This window comes from Rhinolophus sinicus, chromosome X (assembly GCF_036562045.2).
Source record: "Rhinolophus sinicus isolate RSC01 chromosome X, ASM3656204v1, whole genome shotgun sequence".
Taxonomy (NCBI): domain Eukaryota; kingdom Metazoa; phylum Chordata; class Mammalia; order Chiroptera; family Rhinolophidae; genus Rhinolophus; species Rhinolophus sinicus.
This window is the reverse complement of record NC_133768.1, coordinates 96,638,984-96,660,236: the sequence shown is the minus strand read 5'-3', so window position 1 is coordinate 96,660,236 and position 21,253 is coordinate 96,638,984. Positions and strand designations below refer to the sequence as shown.

General features: G+C 40.1%; 1 protein-coding gene across 1 annotated transcript in view; it reads right to left on the bottom strand.

Annotated features, from left to right (window-relative positions):
• The window catches only part of HPRT1 (hypoxanthine phosphoribosyltransferase 1), a 42,458-nt gene extending 22,913 nt beyond the window's left edge, over positions 1-19,545 (bottom strand). Inside the window, exon 1 of the mRNA XM_074324209.1 lies at positions 19,126-19,545. Within this exon, the coding sequence (XP_074180310.1) occupies positions 19,126-19,152 (27 nt within the window). The 5' untranslated portion in view covers positions 19,153-19,545. The remainder of the gene's footprint in view (positions 1-19,125) is intronic.
• Positions 19,546-21,253: the final 1,708 nt, after the last annotated feature.

The following is a 21,253-nucleotide window of genomic DNA, read 5'->3' as shown; positions in this document are numbered from 1 at the left end:
GAGCCACTGGGCCGGCCCCACTTGAAGTATTTAGACACGAATTTACAACTTTGTTATAATTCACTATAAATAAATGGGGTATATTTATGGGGGTCCTAATTTAAGAAACATGATTAGCCATGGATAGCTGTCTGAACTGGGCAATGGGTACATGAGGGTTCATCATACTATCATGATTACTTGTGGATGTTTCAAATATAAAGATAAATAAGGAGCAATTTATTTAAATGATGACAAGCAACATCAACTTTTCCCAATTTTACATTTAATGAAAACTTCATAGTTCATGATCAAATATTAGAATACTAATTTTAAAATGGTAATGACCTTATTCAGAACCTGTATTCTGGTTACTAATACTCAATTATTTGAGCACCCCACTATATTGTACATACTAGAGAGGATTAGATAAATAGTGACACAGCTACCCTCAAAGAACTTACAGTATAGTAAAAGACATGACAGATACATGAATAACCATAAAACAGAGTGCTAAACTGTTAAGACACAGGTGAAATATTATGGGAGTTTAAGAGGGCACTCAAAATCACTTAAGAGCTAGACAGAAATATATTTGGTGGCCTTAAATATTATTAGCCGTTATTTGTCCCATATGATATTGGGTAATATCTCATGTTAATGAACTCCATCTGATATGGATTAGTTAACAATCCAGTGGCTGCTTTGATAAAAAGGGATTTCAATATATTCAATCACAACAGAATGCATTCAGATGAAAAACAAGGGCCTATAACCAACACTGCCCTACCTAGGAAGGCTATCATTTAAAACTGAAGGAGAGATAAAGAGCTTCCCAGATAAGAAAAAGCTAAAAGAATTCATTACCACCAAGCCAGTATTACAGGAAATGTTAAAAGGACTTCTTTAAGCAGAAGAAAGTAACAAAGACCAAAAACACGAATAATAAAATGGCAATAACTCTGTACCTATCCAAAATCACTTTAACTGTAAATGGATTAAATGCTCAATCAAAAGACATAGGGAGCTGAGAGGATAAAAAAACAAGACCCATGCATATGCTGTCTACAAGAGACCTACCTCAGATCAAGACACACAGACTGAAAGTAAAGAGATGAAAAAAAGACATTTCATGCAAATGGAAAGGAGAAAAAACTGCAGTAGCAATACTTATATCGGACAAAAACAGACTTTAAAATGAAGACTATAGAGCCAGCCCGGTGGCTCAAGCGGTTGGAGTTCTGTGCTCCTAACTCTGAAGGCTGCCAGTTCAATTCACACATGGGCCAGTGGGCTCTCAACTACAAGGTTGCCAGTTCGACTCCCACAAGGGATGGTGGGCTGCGCCCCCTGCAACTAGCAATGGCAACTGGACCTGGAGCTGAGCTGTGCCCTCCACAACTAAGACTGAAAGGACAACAACTTGAAGCTGAACAGCACCCTCCACAAATAAGATTGAAAGGACAACAACTTGACTTGGAAAAAAGTCCTCGAAGTACACACTGTTCCCCAATAAAGTCCTGTTCCCCTTCCCCAATAAAATCTTTTTTTAAAAAATGAAGACTATAAAAAAGACAAAGAAGGAAATCACATAATCATAAAGAGATCAATCCAACAAGAGGACATAACCCTAGTAAACATCAATGCACCCAACATAGGAGCACCTAAATATATAAAACAAATACTGGCATATAAAGGGATATATCAACAGTAACACAATCATTGTAGGGGACTTTAGCACCCCACTAACACCAATGGACAGATCCTCCAGACAGACAACACGGAAACAGCAGCCTTAAATGACACATTAGACCAGATGGATTTAATTGATATTTTTAGACCATTTCACCCCAAAACAGCAGAATATACATTCTTTTTAAGTGTATATGGAACATTTTCCAAAATAGACCACCACATGATAGGCCACAAAACAAGTCTCAATAAATTTAAGAAGACTGAAATCACATCAAATGTCTTCTCTAACCACAGTGCTATAAAACTAGAAATCAATTACAAGAAAAAAATACTTGAAAAACACACAAACACATGGAGACTGAATAACATGCTACTAAATAATGAATGAGTCAACAATGAAATAAAGGTAGAAATCAAAATACACCTTGAGACAAACAAAAATTAAAACACAATGACTCAAAAATCTATGGGACACAGCAAAAGCACTCCTAAGAGGGAAATTCATAGCAATGCAGGTCTACCTAAACAAACAAGAAAAATCTCACATCAACAGTCTATCTTTATACCTAAGGGAACTGGAAAAATAATAGCAAAATAAGCCAAAATGAGTACAAGGAAAAAAATAATAAAGATCACAGTGGAAATAAACAAAACAGAGACCCAAAAAACAATACAAAAGATCAATGAAACCAAGAGTTTTTTTTGAAAAGATAAACAAAATTGATAAACCTTTAACCAGACTCATTAATTAAAAAAAGAGAGTCCAAATAAATAAAACCAGAAATGAAAGACGAGAAGTGACCACAGACACCACAGATATACAAAAAATTTTAAGAAAATACTGTGAGCATCTATCTGCCAACAAATCTGACAATCTGGAAGAAACGGATAAAATCCTAGAAGCTTAAAATCATCCAAGGCTGAATCCAGAAGAAACAGAAAATCTGAACAGATCGATTACTACCAACAAAATTGAATCAACAAAATTGAATCAGTAATCAACACGCTCCCAACAAACAAAAGTCCTGGACTAGATGGCTTCACAGGTGAATTTCACCAAACATTCAAAAAAGAATTAACACTTATTCTCCTCAAGCTATTTCAAAAAATCCAGGAGGAAGAAAGGCTCCCAAGCTCATTTTACGAGGACACCGTTACCCTGATCCCAAAACCAGAAAAAGACATTACAAAAAAAAGAAAATTATAGGCTGATATCCCTAATGAACACAGAAGCAAAAATCCTCAACAAACATATTAGCAAACCAAATTCAACAATACATTAAAAATACCACAGATGCTATTAATAATAATAAAAGTATATATATATATATATAAAAGACCATACACCATGATCAAGTGGGATTCATTCCTGATATGCAATATTGGTTCAGTATCTGTAAATCAATGAATGTGATACATCACATAAAGAAAATGAAAAATAAAAATCATATGATCATATCAATAGACGCAGTAAAAGCATCTGACAAAATGCAGCATCCATTTACAATAAAAACTCTCAACAAACTGGGAATAGAGGGAACATATCTCAACATAATAAAGGCCATATATGACAAACACACAGCTAACATCATACTCAATGGGGAAAAGCTAAAAGCATTCCCCTTAAGATCAGGAAGAAGACAACGATGCCAACTTTCACCACTCTTATTGAACACAGTAATGGAAATTCTAGCTGCAGCAATCAGACAACAAGAAGAAATAAAAGGCAAACAAATTGGAAAGGAGAAAGTAAAATTGTCATTATTTGCAGATGACATGATATTATATAGAGAGAACCCCAAAGATTCCACCAAACAAACTATTAGAACTGATAAATGAATTTAGTAAAGTAGCAGGGTACAACATCAATATTCAGAAATTGGTTGCATATTTACACACCAATAAGAAACTATCAGAAAGAGAAATTAAGAAAACAATCCCATTTACAATTGCATCAAAAAAATACTTAGGAATAAATTTAACCAAGGAAGTAAAAGACCTTTAATCAGAAAATTATAAGACAATGAAGAGAGAAATTAAAGACGATACAATTAAATGGAAACATATACCATGCACATGGACAGGAAGACTTAATATAGTTAAAATGCCCATACTACCCAAAGCAATATATAGATTCAATGCAATCCCTATCAAAATACCAATGATATTTTTCACAGAACTAAAATAAATAATCCTAAAATTTATATGGAACAATAAAAGACACCAAATAGTCATGGCAATCCTGAGATATAAGAACAAAGTGAGAGTTATCACACTACCTGATGTCAAATTATACTACAAGGCTATCATAATCAAAACAGCATGGTATTGGCATAAAAACACACACGTAGATCAATGGAACAGAACAGAGAGCCCAGAAATAAATCCATGCCTACCTATATGGTCATTTAATCTATGACAAAGGAAGTAAGAATTTACATTGGGGTAAATACAGTCTATTTAATAAACGGCGTTGGGGAAATTAGATACATGAAAAAAAAATGAAAGTGGACCATCTTGCCATATACAAGAATAAATTCAAAAATGGATTAAACACTTAAGTGTGAGACCGGAAACCATAAAACTCCTAGAAGAAAATATAGGAAATAAACTCGCAAACATTACCCTTAGTAATACTTTTACTGATATATCCCCTCAGGCAAGGGAAGCAACAGAAAAAATAAATAAATTGGACTACATAAAACTAAAAAGTTTTTCACAGTAAAGGAAACCATCAATAAAACAAAAAGACATCCTACTTACTGAATGGGAGAAGACATTTTCCAATGATATATCTGATAAGGGGTTAACATCCAAAATTTATTTAAAAAACTCACAGAACTCAACAGCAAAAAAACAAACAACCCAATTAAAAAATGGACAGAGGACACGAAGAAACATTTCTCTAAAAAGGACATACAGATGACCAATAGACACATAAAAAGATATTCAAGGTCACTGATCATCAGAGAAATGCAAATAAAAACCACAATGAGATACCACTCCAGTCAGAATGGCTATCATCAATAAATCAACAAACAACAAGGGTTGGTGAGGATGTGGAGAAAAGGGAACCCTGGTGCACTGTTGGTGGGATGGCAAACTGGTGTAGTCTCTATGGAAAACAGTATGGAGGTTCCTGAAAAAAATAAAAATAGAACTACCTTATGACCCAGCAATTCCACTCCTGTGTACTTACCAAAAAAATCGAAAAAACTAATTCAAAAAAACATATGCACCGCTATGTTTGTTGCAGCGCTATTCACAATTGCCAGGATATGGAAACAACCGAAATGCCCATCAATAGATGATTGGATAAAGAAATTGTGGGAGACAACCAAGATGGCGCAGTAGGTAAACACTGTGTATACCTTCTCTCACAACTACATCAAAATTACAACTAACCTCAAAACAACCATTATTGAAAATCATCTATAATCAAACTGAACTGAAGCCTTTCAACTAAGGACTTGCAGAAGAATCCACCATCAGACTGGTAGGAAGGTCAGAGATGCAGCATGGATTGGTCCTACACCCACATGTGACCATTAAAGATCAGGAGCATATTTTGGCTGCAGGGGTCCCCCCATCCCTTAAAGGATCTGAGATACCAGCCCCAACCCCAGCCCAGGGTTCCAGTGCCAGGGAGAGAAGTCCCCATAATGTTTAGTTGTGAAAAGCAGCGGAGATTGTGACTGAGTGAGACAGAGGGCAGCTGCACTCCCAGACACTCCTCTTAAAGGGATTGCGTACCGACTTACCCACCAATGGAATCACTTGCTCAGAGCTCCAGCGCTGGGGCAGCAGCTGAAAACGTGGCAAGGACATATGGTGGGGAATTGAGTTGTCTGACTTGGGACGGAGGCTGGAGAGGCAGCTTTCGCCTGCATGGGGGAGTTGGCGGAGGCCATTGTTTCCTTGTTGAGCCCTCCTCCTTCCCAGCGTGCGAACACAGGTGGCCACCATTTCTTCTGAGTCGCTGCTGTTCCATCACCACACCCTGGCAATTCAAGACCTGGCCCCACCCAGCTTTTGGACACACCCAGGCTGCTTTCAGTGGCTTTTTCTTACAAACCGCCTGCCTTGGCTCAAGCTGCAGACTTTCCTAGATTATCAAAGATTCACAGAACCCAGAGAAGCTGCATCTGGCTTGAGTGTGTCCTGTGCCTCTGGCTGAGCAGCTCTAAGTTGGTACTAGCGGCACCCGTCCTTGGTTTGTGGTTTGGCCTCTCAAGGTGCTTCCAATCACAGCACAGACGGCAGCCATCTGTGGATTTCTTTCTGGCTCCTGCTAGGTGGCTCTGGGTGGGGCACAGGCTGTGGCTGAAGTAGACCTGTAGCAGATCCCCTCCAAGGAGGTCCTGGGCTGGTGCCCCCAGTGGCTGGCTTCTAAACGAGCTGGAGCATCACCCAGCCACATCCAAGTATGACACACCGAAGGGGTGGATTGGGCAGGCACCGGAGTCCTGCTGAGGCAGATCCTGCTCCGCAGGATCAGCCCCTGCACAACAACTCTTCCACTGTAGTCAAGGCCAGTCCTCACACAGAGTGACCCCAAAGGTCAGTCCCTTCCATTGATACGCAATTATCAACCAAGGCTCAAGTACAAGAGGAGGGCACACACAACCTATACAAGGGACACACCTGGAGCGTGTGGCTCAGGTGGCCAGAAAAAGTGCACCACTGATCCCGACAGCATACCTAATACATAAGGCCATTCTACTAAGACCGGGAGACAGCACATCTGCTTAATACATAGAAAAAAACCCTTTGGGAAGCAGCCAAAATGAGGAGACAAAGAAACATGTCACATATGAAAGAACAGAAAAAAGTCCAGAAAAAGAACTAAGCGAAATGGAGATAAGAAATCTATCAGACGCAGAGTTCCAAACACTGGTTATAACAATGCTCAATGATCTCATAAAAATGGAGATGGAAAACATAAAAAAGAACTGGTCAGAAATAAAGGATATGAGACGTCATCAAAATGGAGGCGTGAGGTGAGCCTCTGTAACGCTCCCCTGGAACTTACAACTAATCGAACAACAACAACTCCACAAAGGACTCCCTGCACAGCAGACAGGCAAGACGAAGAAGCCCACTACTGAATTCACCTAAAGGTGGGCGAATCACGCGAGCCGGGGGAAGAGGGAAGGAAGAAGTGCGCAGACAGAGCCGCCCGGGCTCAGTACGCAGACTTAGCTCAGTGCTCCGAGTTCGATGCATCCCGGAAATACTGCAGCTGCGGGAGAGGGAAGAACTCAGACTGCTAGTGCTCCACTTATGGCCCACAGGGCTGAGGGGGCAGCATATAACACGGCTGAACCCAACGCTCACGGCAGACACCTCAGAGCAAAGACTGAGGGAAGAAGGCTGAAAACGGTGGTTTAACCCCGCACTGCCGAGCAGAGAACGGAAGCCTTAGGCACTGAGACTAGCCGCCCCCTCCCTACCCTCCCAGAGCTTGCCTGGACCCCACCTGCCCGATGCTAGAAGCAGTACAGTAGCAGTGTCAGATCAAAAGAACAGAATATTTGCTGTTTTGAGAACTGTGGACGGCAGACACAGATTCGCAGACCAACTAGTTCGGGCAAAGGGGAGGGAGCTGTGGAAGCAGCATCTGCTGTGGTGGTGGTCGCCGCCATTGCTCTGGGCCACCTCTCACAACTCACCCGGCCCCTGGCCCCACCAATCTGGGCAGATCCCTGCAGGAGTAAACAGAACTGCTGAAACAAACGGGCTCTGAATCTGGTGCAGGAAGAGCTATGAAACTTCAAAAGCTCTCCGCATACCCACACGGACACTGCACCCTATAACCCAGGCAAACTGCTAACAGAGGAGAAGCACGTCTCCCAGGGAATACCCTCATTGTGTGAGAAGCTGGAACAGTGCAGAGAAAACATAGCACTAAAGTGTGACAGAGAAAAAAAAGGCTGCAGTCGTAGAGAAAATAAAGCATTCTACTAACAAGTACTAGAAAACAAAAGAAAGACCTCTTCCTATAAACCTGTTGCAGAAGCCACTCCTGTAGATGTCTAGAAAGACAAATAATAAATCAGTAATTGCTATGAATAACCAAGGCAACAAGACAGCTCAGAAAGGAAGTGAAAAGTCTCCAGAAAAGGAACTTAAAGATACGGAAATAGGTGACTTAAAGGACAGAGAATTCAAGATTGGAGTTCTGAAAAAACTCAACGAGATAAAAGAAAACACAGAAAGGCAGTTTAATGAACTCAGAAACACAATCAAAGAACAACATGAGCATTTTACGAAAGAGATTGAAATTTTGAAAAAGAACCAAATAGAATTTCTGGAGATTAAGAACTCAGTAGAAGAAATTAAGAATGAAATAACCAGCTTAGGTAGTAGAGTTGACCAGATGGAGGAAAGAATCAGTGGCATCGAAGATAGAAACCTGGAAATGACACGGATGGAAGAAGAAAGAGACTTGACAGTTAAATGAAAGAACTCTACAAGGACTTTCTGACTCCATCAGAAAGAGCAATATAAGAATAATGGGCATACCGGAATGAGAAGAAAGAGAGAAGGAACAGAGAATATATTCAAACAAATTGCTGATGAGAACTTCCCAAATGTGTGGACAGAACTGGATCCTCGAATCCAAGAAGCAAATAGAACACCTAATGACCTCAATCCCAACAGGCCTTCTCCAAGGCACATTGTATTGAAGCTGTCTAAAATCAACGACAAAGAAAGAATCCTCAAGGCAGCCAGGGAAAAGAAGACGGTAACCTACAAAGGAAAGCCCATTAGATTATCATCAGATTTTTCAGCAGAAACTCTACAAGCCAGGAGAGATGGAACCAAATATTCAAACTATTGAAAGAGAGAAATTATGAGCCAAGAATAATATATCCAGCAAAGATATCCTTTAGATATGAAGGAGGAATAAAGACCTTTCCAGACATACAGAAGCTGAGGGAATTTTCTAATACACGACCTGCACTACAAGAAATACTAAAGGAGGCTATTTGACCACCATCAACAGGGACAATTTGTGGCAACCAAAACATAAAAAGGGGAAGAGTAAAGGCCTGAACCGGAATATGGGAATGGAGAAAGTAAGCGTGCTGAAGAAAATGGAATACTCTAAATATCAAACTTTCTTTTACATAAACTTAAGGGTAACCACTCAAAAAAATCCAGAACTGAAATATATACTGTAATAAAAGAAGAAACAGAGGGAAACATCATAGAATACCACCACACAGAAATAATAGACAACAACAAAGGCAAAGAAACAGTGGAGACACAGCCTTACCAGAAAACTAAAGATAGAATGACAGGAAATCCTCACATATCAATAATCACCCTAAATGTAAATGGACTGAACTCACCAATAAAAAGGCACAGAGTAGCAGATTGGATCAAAAAACTAAACCCAACCATATGCTGCCTCCAAGAGACACAGCTCAGCTACAAAGACAAGCATAGACTCAAAGTGAAAGGGTGGGAATTGACACTCCAAGCAAATGGTACCCAGAGAAAATCAGGTGTAGCCATAATGATATCAGATGAAACAGACTTCAGGTGAAAAAGATAACAAGAGACAAAGATGGACATTTCATAATGGTGAAGGGACTATACAACAAGAAGACATAACAGTCATCAATATTTATGCCCCAATCAGGGAGCACCAAATATACCAAGCAACTACTAACAGAACTAAAGGGAGAAATTGACCAAAACACAATTATACTAGGGGACTTAAATACATCATTGACAGCTATGGATAGATCATCCAAACAGAAAATAAATAACGAAATAGCAGCCCTAAATGACACATTAGATGAAATGGACATAATTGACATTTATAGAGCACTTCATCCTAAAACATCAGACTATACATTGTTTTCTAATGTACATGGAACATTCTCAAGGATAGACCATGTATTGGGACATAAAATCAGCTTCAGCAAATTTAAGAAGATTGAAATCATACCAGGCATATTCTCTGATCACAAGGCTTTGAAATTGGATATCAACTTCAAAAAGAAAGCAGGAAAAAACACAAATACATGGAGATTAAAAAACATAGTTTTAAAGAACGACTGGGTCAAAGAAGAAATTAGAGGAGAGATAAAAAGATACACAGAAACAACTTACAATGAAAATACATCCTACCAAAATTTTTGGGATGCAGCGAAAGCTATTTTAAGAGGGAAATTTATATCATTACAGGCCTGTCTCAAGAAACAAGAAAAATCCCAAATACATAACCTCATGTTACACCTTAAAAAATTAGAAAAAGAAGAACAAGTGAAACCCAAGGTCAGCAGAAGAAAGGAAATAACAAAAATCAGAGCAGAACTAAATGAAATAGAGAACAAAAAGACAATAGAAAAAGTTAATGTGACAAAGAGCTGGTTCTTTGAAAAGATTAACAAAATTGACAAACCCTTGGCTAGACTCACTAAGATAAAAAGAGAGAAGACACTAATTAACAAAATCAGAAATGAAAAAGGGGAAGTTATCACAGACACCACAGAAATACAAAGGATCATCCAAGAATACTATGAAGGACTATATGCCACCAAATTCAATAACCTAGAAGAAATGGACAAGTTCTTAGAAACATATAGCCTTCCAAGGCTGAACCATGAAGAACTGGAAAATCTAAACAGACTGATCACCAGTAATGAAATTGAATCAGTCATCCAAAACCTTCCCAAAAGCAAAAGTCCGGGACCAGATGGCTTCACTAGTGAATTCTACCAAACCTTCAAAGAGGATCTAATACCAATCCTGCTCAAACTCTTCCAAAAAATTGAAGAAGAGACAGTACTCCCTAACTCATTTTATGAGGCCAACATTACCCTGATACCAAAACCTGGTAAGGACAACACAAAAAAGAAAACTACAGACCAATATCTCTGATGAATACAGATGCAAAAATCCTAAACAAAATTCTAGCAAATCGAATACAACAATGCATTAAAAAGATTATTCATCACGACCAAGTGGGGTTCATCCCCGGGGCACAAGGATGGTTCAACATCCGCAAATCTATCAGTGTGCTACGTCACATAAACAAAATAAAGGACAAAAATCATATGATTATATCAATTGATGCAGAAAAAGCATTTGACAAGATACAACATCCATTTATGATTAAAACACTTAACAAAATAGGTACAGAAGGAATATACCTTAACATAATAAAGGCCATATATGACAAGCCCTCACCTAATCTCATACTTAATGGTGAAAACTGAAGCCCTTTGCTCTACGTTCAGGAACACGACAGGGCTGTCCCCTATTTCCTCTGCTTTTCAACATAGTGGTGGAACTCCTAGCCAGAGCAATCAGGCAAGAGAAAGAAATAAAAGGCATCCAAATTGGGAATGAAAAGTTAAATTATCACTCTTTGCAGATGACAAGATGCTATATATATAAAACCCGAAAGACTCCACCAGAAAGCTGTTAGAAACAATCAACGAATGCAGTAAAGTTGCTGGCTACATAATCAACGTACAAAATTCCATTGCATTCCTATACACTAACGATGAAATCTCAGAAAAATAATACAAAAAACAGTTCCCTTTTCACTTGCAGCAAAAAAAATAAAATGCCTAAGAATAAACTTAACCAAGGATGTGAAGGACCTATATGTTGAAAAGTTTAAGACATTTTTGAAAGAAATTGAAGAAGACACAAAGAAATGGAAAGACATTCCGTGCTCATGGATTGGAAGAATCAACATAGTTAAAATGGCCATATTACCCAAAGCAATACACAGATTTAATGCAATCCCCATCAAAATCCCAATGGCATTTTTTAAAGAAATAGAAAAAAAAAATCATCAGATTTGTTTGGAATCACAAAAGACCCCGAAGAGCCAAAGCAATCTTAAGAAATAAGAACAATACTGGAGGTATCACACTCCCTGACTTTGGCTTGTACTACAGGGCTACAATAATCAAAACAGCATGGTATTGGCAGAAAAACAGACACATAGACCAATGGAATAGAATTGAGAACCCAGAAATAAAACCACATAAATATGGACAGATAATTTTTGACAAAGAAGCAAAAAACATACAATGGAGAAATGACAGCCTCTTCAATAAATGGTGCTGGGAGAATTGGATAGCCACGTGCAAATGAATGAAACTGGACTGCTATCTGTCACCATGTACCAAAATTAATTCAAAATGGATCAAAGAATTAAGCATAAGACCTGACACAATAAACTGCATAGAAGAAAACATAGGTACTAAACTTATGGACCTTGGGTTCAAAGAGCATTTCATGAATTTGACGCCAAAGGCAATTGAAGTAAAAGCTAAATTAAATGAATGGGAGTATATGAAACTTAAATGCTTCTGCACAGCAAAAGAAACCATCGACCAAATAAAGAGGTAACCAACTGAATGGGGGAAGATTTTTGCAAACAGTGCCTCCGATAAGGGGCTAATATCCAAAATATACAAGGAACTCATGCAACTCAACAACAAAATAACAAACAACCCAATTGAAAAATGGGCAGAGGACCTGAAGAGACATTTCTCCAAAGAGGACATACAAATGGCAAATAGACATATGAAAAAATGCTCAACATCACTAATCATCAGAGAAATGCAAATCAAAACCACAATGAGATAGCACCTCACCCCAGTCAGAATGGCTATCATCAACAAGACAAATAGTAACAAGTGTTGGAGCTAGCGGCTGTGGAGAAAAAGGAACCTTCATACACTGTTGGTGGGAATGCAGACTGGTGCAGCCATTATGGAAGGCAGTGTGGAGGTTCCTCAAAAAATTATGAATAGAATTGCCATATGACCCAGCAATCCCTCTCCTGGGTATCTACCCAAAAAATCTGAAAACATTTAGAGATAAAGACACGTGTGCTCCAATGTTCATTGCAGCTTTGTTTACGGTGGCCAAGACATGGAAACAACCAAAATGTCCTTCGATAGATGAATGGATAAAGAAGTTGTGGTATATATACACAATGGAATACTATTCAATGGTAAGAAAAGATGATATAGGAACATTTGTGACAACATGGATGGATCTTGAGAGTATAATGCTAAGCGAAATAAGTCAGACAGAAAAAGCAGAGAACCATATGATTTCACTGATATGTGGTATATAAACCAAAAACAACAAAAGAACAAGACAAACAAATGAGAAACAAAAACTCATAGACACAGACAATAGTTTAGTGGTTACCAGAGGGTAAGTGGACGGGTGGTGGGAGATGAGGGTAAGGGGGATCAAATATATGGTGATGGAAGGAGAACTGACTCTGGGTGATGAACACACAATGGGATTTATAGATGATGTAATACAGAATTGTACACCTGAAAGCGATGTAATTTTACTAACAATTGTCACCCCAATAAATTTAAAAAATAAAGATAAAAAAAATAAGAGAAATAAGTTATAGTACAAAAAAGAAAGAAAGCAGAAAATGGTAGTCACAAAATAGTCACGGGGATATGAAATACAGTGTGGGGAATATAATCAACAATGTTGTATAGATTATGTAGGGTGTCAGATGGGTACTGGACTTTTCAGGAAATCACTTCATAGATTGTGTAGCTGCCTCACCACTCTGCTGTACACGTGAAGCTGATGTAGAATAATGATGAATGTCAACTATAGTTAAATATATATATATGTGGTCACAGAATGTAAAGCACAGCACAGGAAATATAGTCAATGGTATTGTAATAGCTATGTACAGTGTCAGAGGGGTAGCAGACTGGGAGGGGGTTTATCACTTTGTGAAGGTCATAAATGTCTAATCATTATATTGTTTTTTACACCTAAAACTAATTTAAAAAATGCACTCAATATCCACCTTGATTAAGGCACTGTGCAATATTTTGTAGGGTTATATAAGGATGATGATAAATTTACAGTCCTCAGCTTGCAGTATAGTGGAAAAGACATACATACATACATACAAACATACATACTTACGTACATAGAACTAACTACGCAGTACACTAAAGCTTATAATTTGTACCTAAATCTAATTTGATAAGTCCACAAACTTTTGATTATCAAAAGCAGTTATGTATACACTACAGATAAACCTGGAACTCAAGGTCACGCAGCACCTGACTCCCTCCTAAAGCAATACCAAGCTTAAAGTAGTCAGTACACTGTTGCTTAGGTTTTAAATTGAGTAAAGTAGACTGACACGTCTCTGACACTGAAGTAGCACAGTCTTCTAAGTCACCTAGGAAACAGCAGTTCCAACTTTCTATATGAATGTAAGTCACATCTGTTTTAGTATTTGTGACTTAGTGTTACATGTCTCAGTATGTGGTTGTTACTGACACCTTCTGAAAGAACCGCATTAGTCTGCTTGGGCTACCATAACAAAATATCCTAGACTGGGTGGCTTACACAACAGTAATTTATTTCTCACAGTTCTGCAACATCAAGGTGCCAGCAAAGTAGGGTTCATTCTGAAGCCTCTTTTCTTGCCTTGTAAGTGGATACCTTCTACCTCGGGGCTACCTTCTCCTAGTGGAGTGGAGGATGGGGGCGGGGGAGAGCTCTCTCTTCTTAAAAGACAAGGGTCCCAACCTCAGGACCTTATCTAATCCTAATTACTTCCCAAAGGCCCCATCTCCAAATACCATCACCCTGGGGGATGGGGGGGATGGGGCTTCAAGATTCTGGGGGGGGGGGTGGATACAAACATTCGGTCCATAACAAGAACTTAACATAAAATAGCTAGAGAAGATCACAAAGAAGGTCCTAGATGGCTCTGGCGGCGGGACCAACCCTAAAATATTTGGGGAGAGAGCTCTAGAGGTGCCAGTGGTAAGAAATGAAAATATGGTTTTTCTCCAGATCCACCCTTCCCATTATGGCCATTTCTGGCTGAACTGGAAATCAAAGGATAGGTTATTAATAACTCTGAGTTACTTACGATTTACCCAGACAGTTCAGAAATCTGACTGCATCTCCTCAAAGCTTTAGAACACTGCTCTCAAATTCTAACCTATCTGTAATATACTTGTTAATGGTAAAATCCATACAGGTACCTTTACTAATATGAAAGATCATTGAAAAATATAACATTAATGTCTACCTTTTGTCTAGAATCAAAGTCAGTATTTTTTCTATCACAAATTACTGAAATAATTTTACTTTGCAGTAAAACTGGCATCACACATTCTTAACAATTATGTGTATCACATCTATGATGATTTTCATGTGAAAATGTTGGTAGTTTATACATAAAACCTCTAATTACAAAGATATATTATCTAAAACTACTGTATGTAAGGAATTTAACTCAAGCTAAGACAACACTTGCAACATAAATTCATCAGTCTGTGCCTAGGATTGCTTAAGTTTCTTTGTGGTCAAAACCTGACAATGTTCGTGGGTCAAAACAAAACAAAATGGAAGTGAGGAAGTGAGTCTTCAAATGAGTTATGTGAATTAAAAGATGTACAATAGATGAAACACATTTTATTTTATTCATAGTAACCAACAATTTCAAGCTGCAAAAATGGGCAGAAATTGTTCAGTGGCATATTTTTACCTCTTATATTCAGATACTTTAAAATTCTCAAAAAACTCCAAAGCAGATTATATGCCATCCCCTTGGGATAATCTGTGATAATTCAGTCTCATAAAACCAAAATTACGAATTACTGATAAACATTTTAAATGTGAAAATAATTTAAGCTAGTAGTATGCTCATCTTCCAATTTTATTTCAGTCTTACAAATAAATCACATATATAAATTGCTTGCCCTCCCCTCTAAGGATAAAAGAAAAGGTTTACAACAGTGTAAGAATTATAATAATTAAAATCAGCATTCTTGACTATTCAACCCAGGGGTAAGTTATTAGCTGCTCCTGGGTAAATGAGCCCATAACTACTATATGTGCAAGGACATGGACTTTTTTTTTCCATTTTTATTGGGAAATATTTGGGAACACTGTGTTTCTCCAGGGCACAAGGGACATGAATTTATCCAACACTATGATCTTTTATTAGTGTGCACAGTGGAATAGGCATGTTCATTCTGGACAAAAATATACCTGTATGTGTATATATATACACTGATCAATTATCACAAGCACAGTGTTGAAGAAAGTTCCATAGCAATTTGAAGTGTCCATTTGAATTCTTATTACTAGCAACTTATTCTCAAGGTTAGGAATTTGGTCTCCACTGGCAGGAAAATATTGATATCAACGATGGTAGTCAATACTTTCAGAGCATACAAATCTTACTGAATCCACAGAATATAAAATTACAGAAAGGAAGAAAAGTACCCTAGTTCATCTTTAGCCTCTCTTCACACAGGGGAGGAAATGACATGGCCCAGTTACTGCCTAATATACTAAAGAAAACTAAAGAAAACTCTAAGACCCCTCTTCTCTGTTGATGTGGTTGGTCCTTTTGTCTTTTTCCCACCTCCTGCCTATGGATTTTCTGTAATAGCCAGACACAAACAATGGAAAACAATTCAGATGGCTCTATATTGTGTGTCACAATACTCAATTTGCAGAATGAAACCCCCAAAGTGATTGGCTCCACTTCTTAGTGGTTACAAAGAATAATTTTAATTTTGGTCTACAATGATTAACGTCAGTCTAAAACCTGTTGATAAAAATGATAGGGTTGTGGACCAAAAAACTGCACTATTTTATCAATGTTGTGAAAATTATTGGCAGGGTAAGATTTAAGTCCAGTTAGTACAGGATTACATTTTTTAGCACTATCACTGTGAAATTTAGAAGGTATTATCCACGTAATGCATATGTGATGTTTCACATTAATTTGCAAAAATCTAGAAGCTTGTTTTTAGTTGAAGTATCCAATTTGTCCTCGTAGTTCAATGACAATCACAAGTAGCACGGGTTATATCAGGCATATCTGGGGGCCAATTTCATCTAAATGATGTTGGGCAAGTTTCTTCACCAATCTGTGCCTCTGAGGTCATACTAATGTTTCTCTACCTCATAGAGTACCTGTTATGTGATTTGGGGGCAATTGCATTCCGTGATGTCTACAAAATACTTACCTCAATGCCTAAATAATTATCCACTGCTGTCACCATGAACTTAAAAGTGGAGATGTTAAGAGAAAACTCTGGGGCCAAATAACTTAGATTCAAATCCTAACATTGCTGGATGATCTTCGGCAAGTTACTTAACCCCTCTGAGCCCCACAAATTTTTTTAATAAATATCAAACCAGTTAACATATGTAAAGGGCTTGGAACAGTAACCAGTACGTAGTACGCAACTATTTAAGTGTTTGTTATTTCTAACGTGCAGACAATTTCTGGAAAGGAAATAAAGGGACAGGAATTTGCAAACTAAAACCAAAACAAAACAAACACCAGCCAGTTCTGAAAATAATAATTCACCCTATGCTGGGGCAGGCATCATACCCCAAAGCTAAACACATCTAACTTCCTCAGCAACTGAATACAAACAACAGCCCCCACCATTCTTTGAGCACCTACTACTAGCATAACATTTAAATACATGGGTTCTTAAGAGAGACCTAAGTTTGAGTCTGAGCTCCTCTTAATTAACTGTGTGTTGTGGGTATGCTATGTTGAGGTTAAATTACTTAACCTCTTTAAGGCTTCAAAGATTCCTCCTCTGTAAAATGGTAATAACTATACTATTTTTACAGGGTTGTTTGGAGAACTAAATAGGACTACGTAGTAAACACAATGGTCGATATTATTACTATTCCTAGTCAGGGACTGCCCAAAGGTTGTTACTCACACAAACTTCTTACAATCCTTTCAAGAACGCCATGAGTAGCTAGCACTTCAGTTACCCCTAAAACAAATAAACAAAAACCGAGGGGAAGTAGTTTGTTTGCACCCCAAAATATGCCTTTTGGGATATTTTAAGCTGGTTAGTTTCAAGAAACAAGACTCAGAAAAACCTCTGACCTTCCCTCAACTGCCTAAAAGAATTTAGATAGAGGGCCTGCTCCAGAAAGGCAGCTATCATCATATAGTTTACTATGAACTAAGTGTCACAGACGGGGAGGAACTTACCAAGGCCCCTTTGACCAGTGTTCTCTGTGTCCAATTGTTAAAGACGGACCAGCAAACATTTATTTACCAAACATTTGCTTTTCCATCTCCTTGTGAATTGCCTTCCTACTCTTGGAAATCCCAAACCACAACTTCCCCCTTCTCCTTAGCTCTAGATGGCATATCAGCCTCAACTGCCTGTCCTCATATTCTTATGGAACCTCCATATGTACACAGGTAATAAATTTGGTCATTTTCTCCTGTTACTCTGTCTCATGTTAATTTGATTACTAATCCAGCCAGAAGAACTTAGAAGGGCAGAAGAAAAATTATTTATCCTCCCCCAGAAAAGTGAAGTAAGCTGCCCAAGGCCACACACCAGGATTCCGGGCCATTAAGAACATTGTTCTTTAAGTCACAATGCCTAATAAGAAATAGAATCCTTTTTTCAGGGCTCAAGTGAAATGGTTAAATTCATTTCTTCATTCAAGAAACCATTATTGAGAACTTCTTACATGCCAGCTGGGGTTACAGTGGTGATTCCTGCACTTGTAAAGTTTATGTTCTAGTAGGAGACAATCAACAGGTAACCTGGTAACTCCTAAAATAATGATAATGATGATGATGATGATGCAGGTTAAGGCATTTAGTGGTTGGGAGGGGGTTGGCTATGTCAGCAAGCATGATCAGATAGATAGGTGAGGGGGGAGGCAGAGTGCCTGGCTAGTTCCGGAAACAAGAAAAAGAACCAATGAGGTTGGAGACAGGACATGAGACGCTGGTTATGATATGAATGTCCTTGAAGGTAAGGACCAGATTCGCATTTGTTATCCTCTGCAGCATCAAACAGCATGGGATCCGGATTCAAGAATATCTGAATTCGAGGCCTGCTAGCTCTGGGCCGGCAAAATCGTATCATTTCACTATTTCCTCCTTGTGTAAAACGATAGGCGTGGTTATCGCTACCAAGGCTGCGGTGCGGAGTCAATGAGGCACAAACATTATCATATGTCGCAGAACTAGATGAAAATACCAGTCCCCACGTACCCTCCTATGTGGTCGTTTCCGTGCCCGGAGGCCCTCACCACCATCCCCAAAAGGTACAGAGAAGGGCCTCTCCCCTGCCCCGCCAGATCATTCCCGAATTAGCCCACCGCCACAGTGCTCTTGCAGGCGGCGCAAGTCGACCCACACGCCATCTCCCCCGGGCTCTTCCCACAGTTTCCCCAAGGCTGTCCAGAGAAGGCACCCACCCCCGCCTCGCCATTCCGTCTACCCCCCGCCACCCCGCTGTGACGTAAAGCCGAACCCCGGGAGCTGCGGGTGCGTCCAGCTCCCCGGCTTCCCCGAGCCACCCCCTGCAGGAGCCCGCACTGCGGGCGCCCGCGCCTCACAGGCTGGCCGCCGTCGCCCCGGGCCTGGCGGGCCAAACTGCTCACCACGACGCTGGGGCTGCAGGTCGCCATAACGGAACAGACAGGCGCGAGGGCTGAAGGCAGTCTGAAGAGGAAGAACCCGGCGTGGGGCCGAGGAGAGGGCGGAGGCACAGCAGGAGGCGGCGCTGCGCGGAGAAGCCTAAAGGTTTGCGGAGTTCTCTTTGCTGCAGCTGTCGCCACCGCTAGGAGCTGAGGGGCAGGCTCCGCCCCCCGCCCCGCCCCGCCCCGCCGCTCCGCTCGCGCGCCCGCCCCGCGTGCTCCACGCGCCCCGCGCACCTCCAACTGCCAGTTTCCACGTTCACGACGCAGTCCTGCGAATTTTCTTGCGGAAGAAGCCGAGACGACCCCCGTGCAGCCTCTATGCCTCTTTGCCTCAGTCTCCCATCCGGATGGCTCCCAGATTTCCAAACCTACCGCTGCCCGCGTTTCTTCCTAGTGTCCATAAACTGGGCGCCGGCTCTTCAGTGGCCAGTCACCACGTAGTTACACTCGCCCAGCGTCGCCTTCCCAAGACCATGGACTGCATCTCGGCTTCCATTTTCCTGACCTGTGGTCCAATTCTAACAAAAATATTTAACTGGTTGTCAGAGATGAGACCTAGAGCCCTCGAGTCAACCAGATCAGGGTACAAATCGAAGGGAAACACTTAACCGTCCTGTGACCTTGTGCAAATCAGGCTTTCTAAAGCCTCTATTTTCATCTCAGTAAAATGAAGATATTAACAGGATCCTTCTGAGGATTAAAGGATGTGATATAGGTATATGTGTGTGCATATGTATATATTTATATATATATTTTTTTTTTTTCCTCAGATAATATTGATTCTTTTTTTTTTTTTAATTTATTGGGGTGACAATTGTTAGTAAAATTACATAGATTTCAGGTGTACAATTCTGTATTACATCATCTATAAATCCCATTGTGTGTTCATCACCCAGAGTCAGTTCTCCTTCCATCACCATATATTCGATCCCCCTTACCCTCATCTCCACCCCCCACCCCCCACCCCCCACCCCCCTTACCCTCTGGCAACCACTAAACTATTATCTGTGTCTATGAGTTTCTGTTTCTCATTTGTTTGTCTTGTTCTTTTGTTGTTTTTGGTTTATATACCACATATCATGGTTCTCTGCTTTTTCTGTCTGACATATTATTAAAGAACATATATATTATTAAACAACAAAATTCAACTGAGCGAATTTGAAGGTCTAATTGGCTTTATTAAGCAATCCATGAAGCCGGCCAGCAGCCTCCCACCAGCAACTAGAATGGCTCTCTAATTAGTTGTATAAAATGAAAGGTTTTTATAGGCGGAAACAGGGTGGGACTAAGAAGTTAGGAGAGGATTATTTCAGGCAAGGTCACCTTCACTTCGGAGGAGGCAGGGAGGGTCTAATCAGGCAGTTTACCTCCCTAGCGATCAGGAATTTCCAGACTGATTGGTTTAAAATTTCACTCCTGGGAGAGGCTGTAACTGCACTTAGGTTAGTTATTAAGTTTGGTTTGGTGATGTGGTTTACCAAAACTAACTCCAAACTGTGCAGCACCTTTTTAAAACAATTTATATGGTACAGCATTAGCACAGTTGTCGTGCAGGGTGGCCTGGGGTGGGAGGGGGGTCTCAACTCCCGCTCCCCAGCTCCCCACATAAGAACGTAGGATATGGTGAGGCCAAAAAGGAACACCCATGGAGCCATAGGTAGGGGAGTCATACCACTATGGTCTCATTGGAGGCTGGATTCACACGACGTGTGACCTGCTGTCCGCTTTTCTGCCAACCGACCGACTTGCTAGCTGCAATCTGCCGCTAACTGCAATCCACACTCTGCCACACTCCGCCACTTGCTAGCGCAGCCACCATCTTCTTGCTACCCCCCATTTTCTGTTAGCGTAGCCACAGCAGTTATATTAGTGGCCAATGGCTCACTGGTTACAGCTAATGGCCAACTAGCCACAGCTGATGGCCATCCAATCACAGTGATGGCCATTTACTACCTGAGCCAGCACCTTTCTATGTGAGGCCGACAGCCTGGAAACTGCTCTCTGGGGCTCTGTCCCCATGTCATGCGGGGAGACCTGCGGGGTCTCTGCTCCCGCTCCCCATACAAGAACGCAGGATATGGTGAGGCCA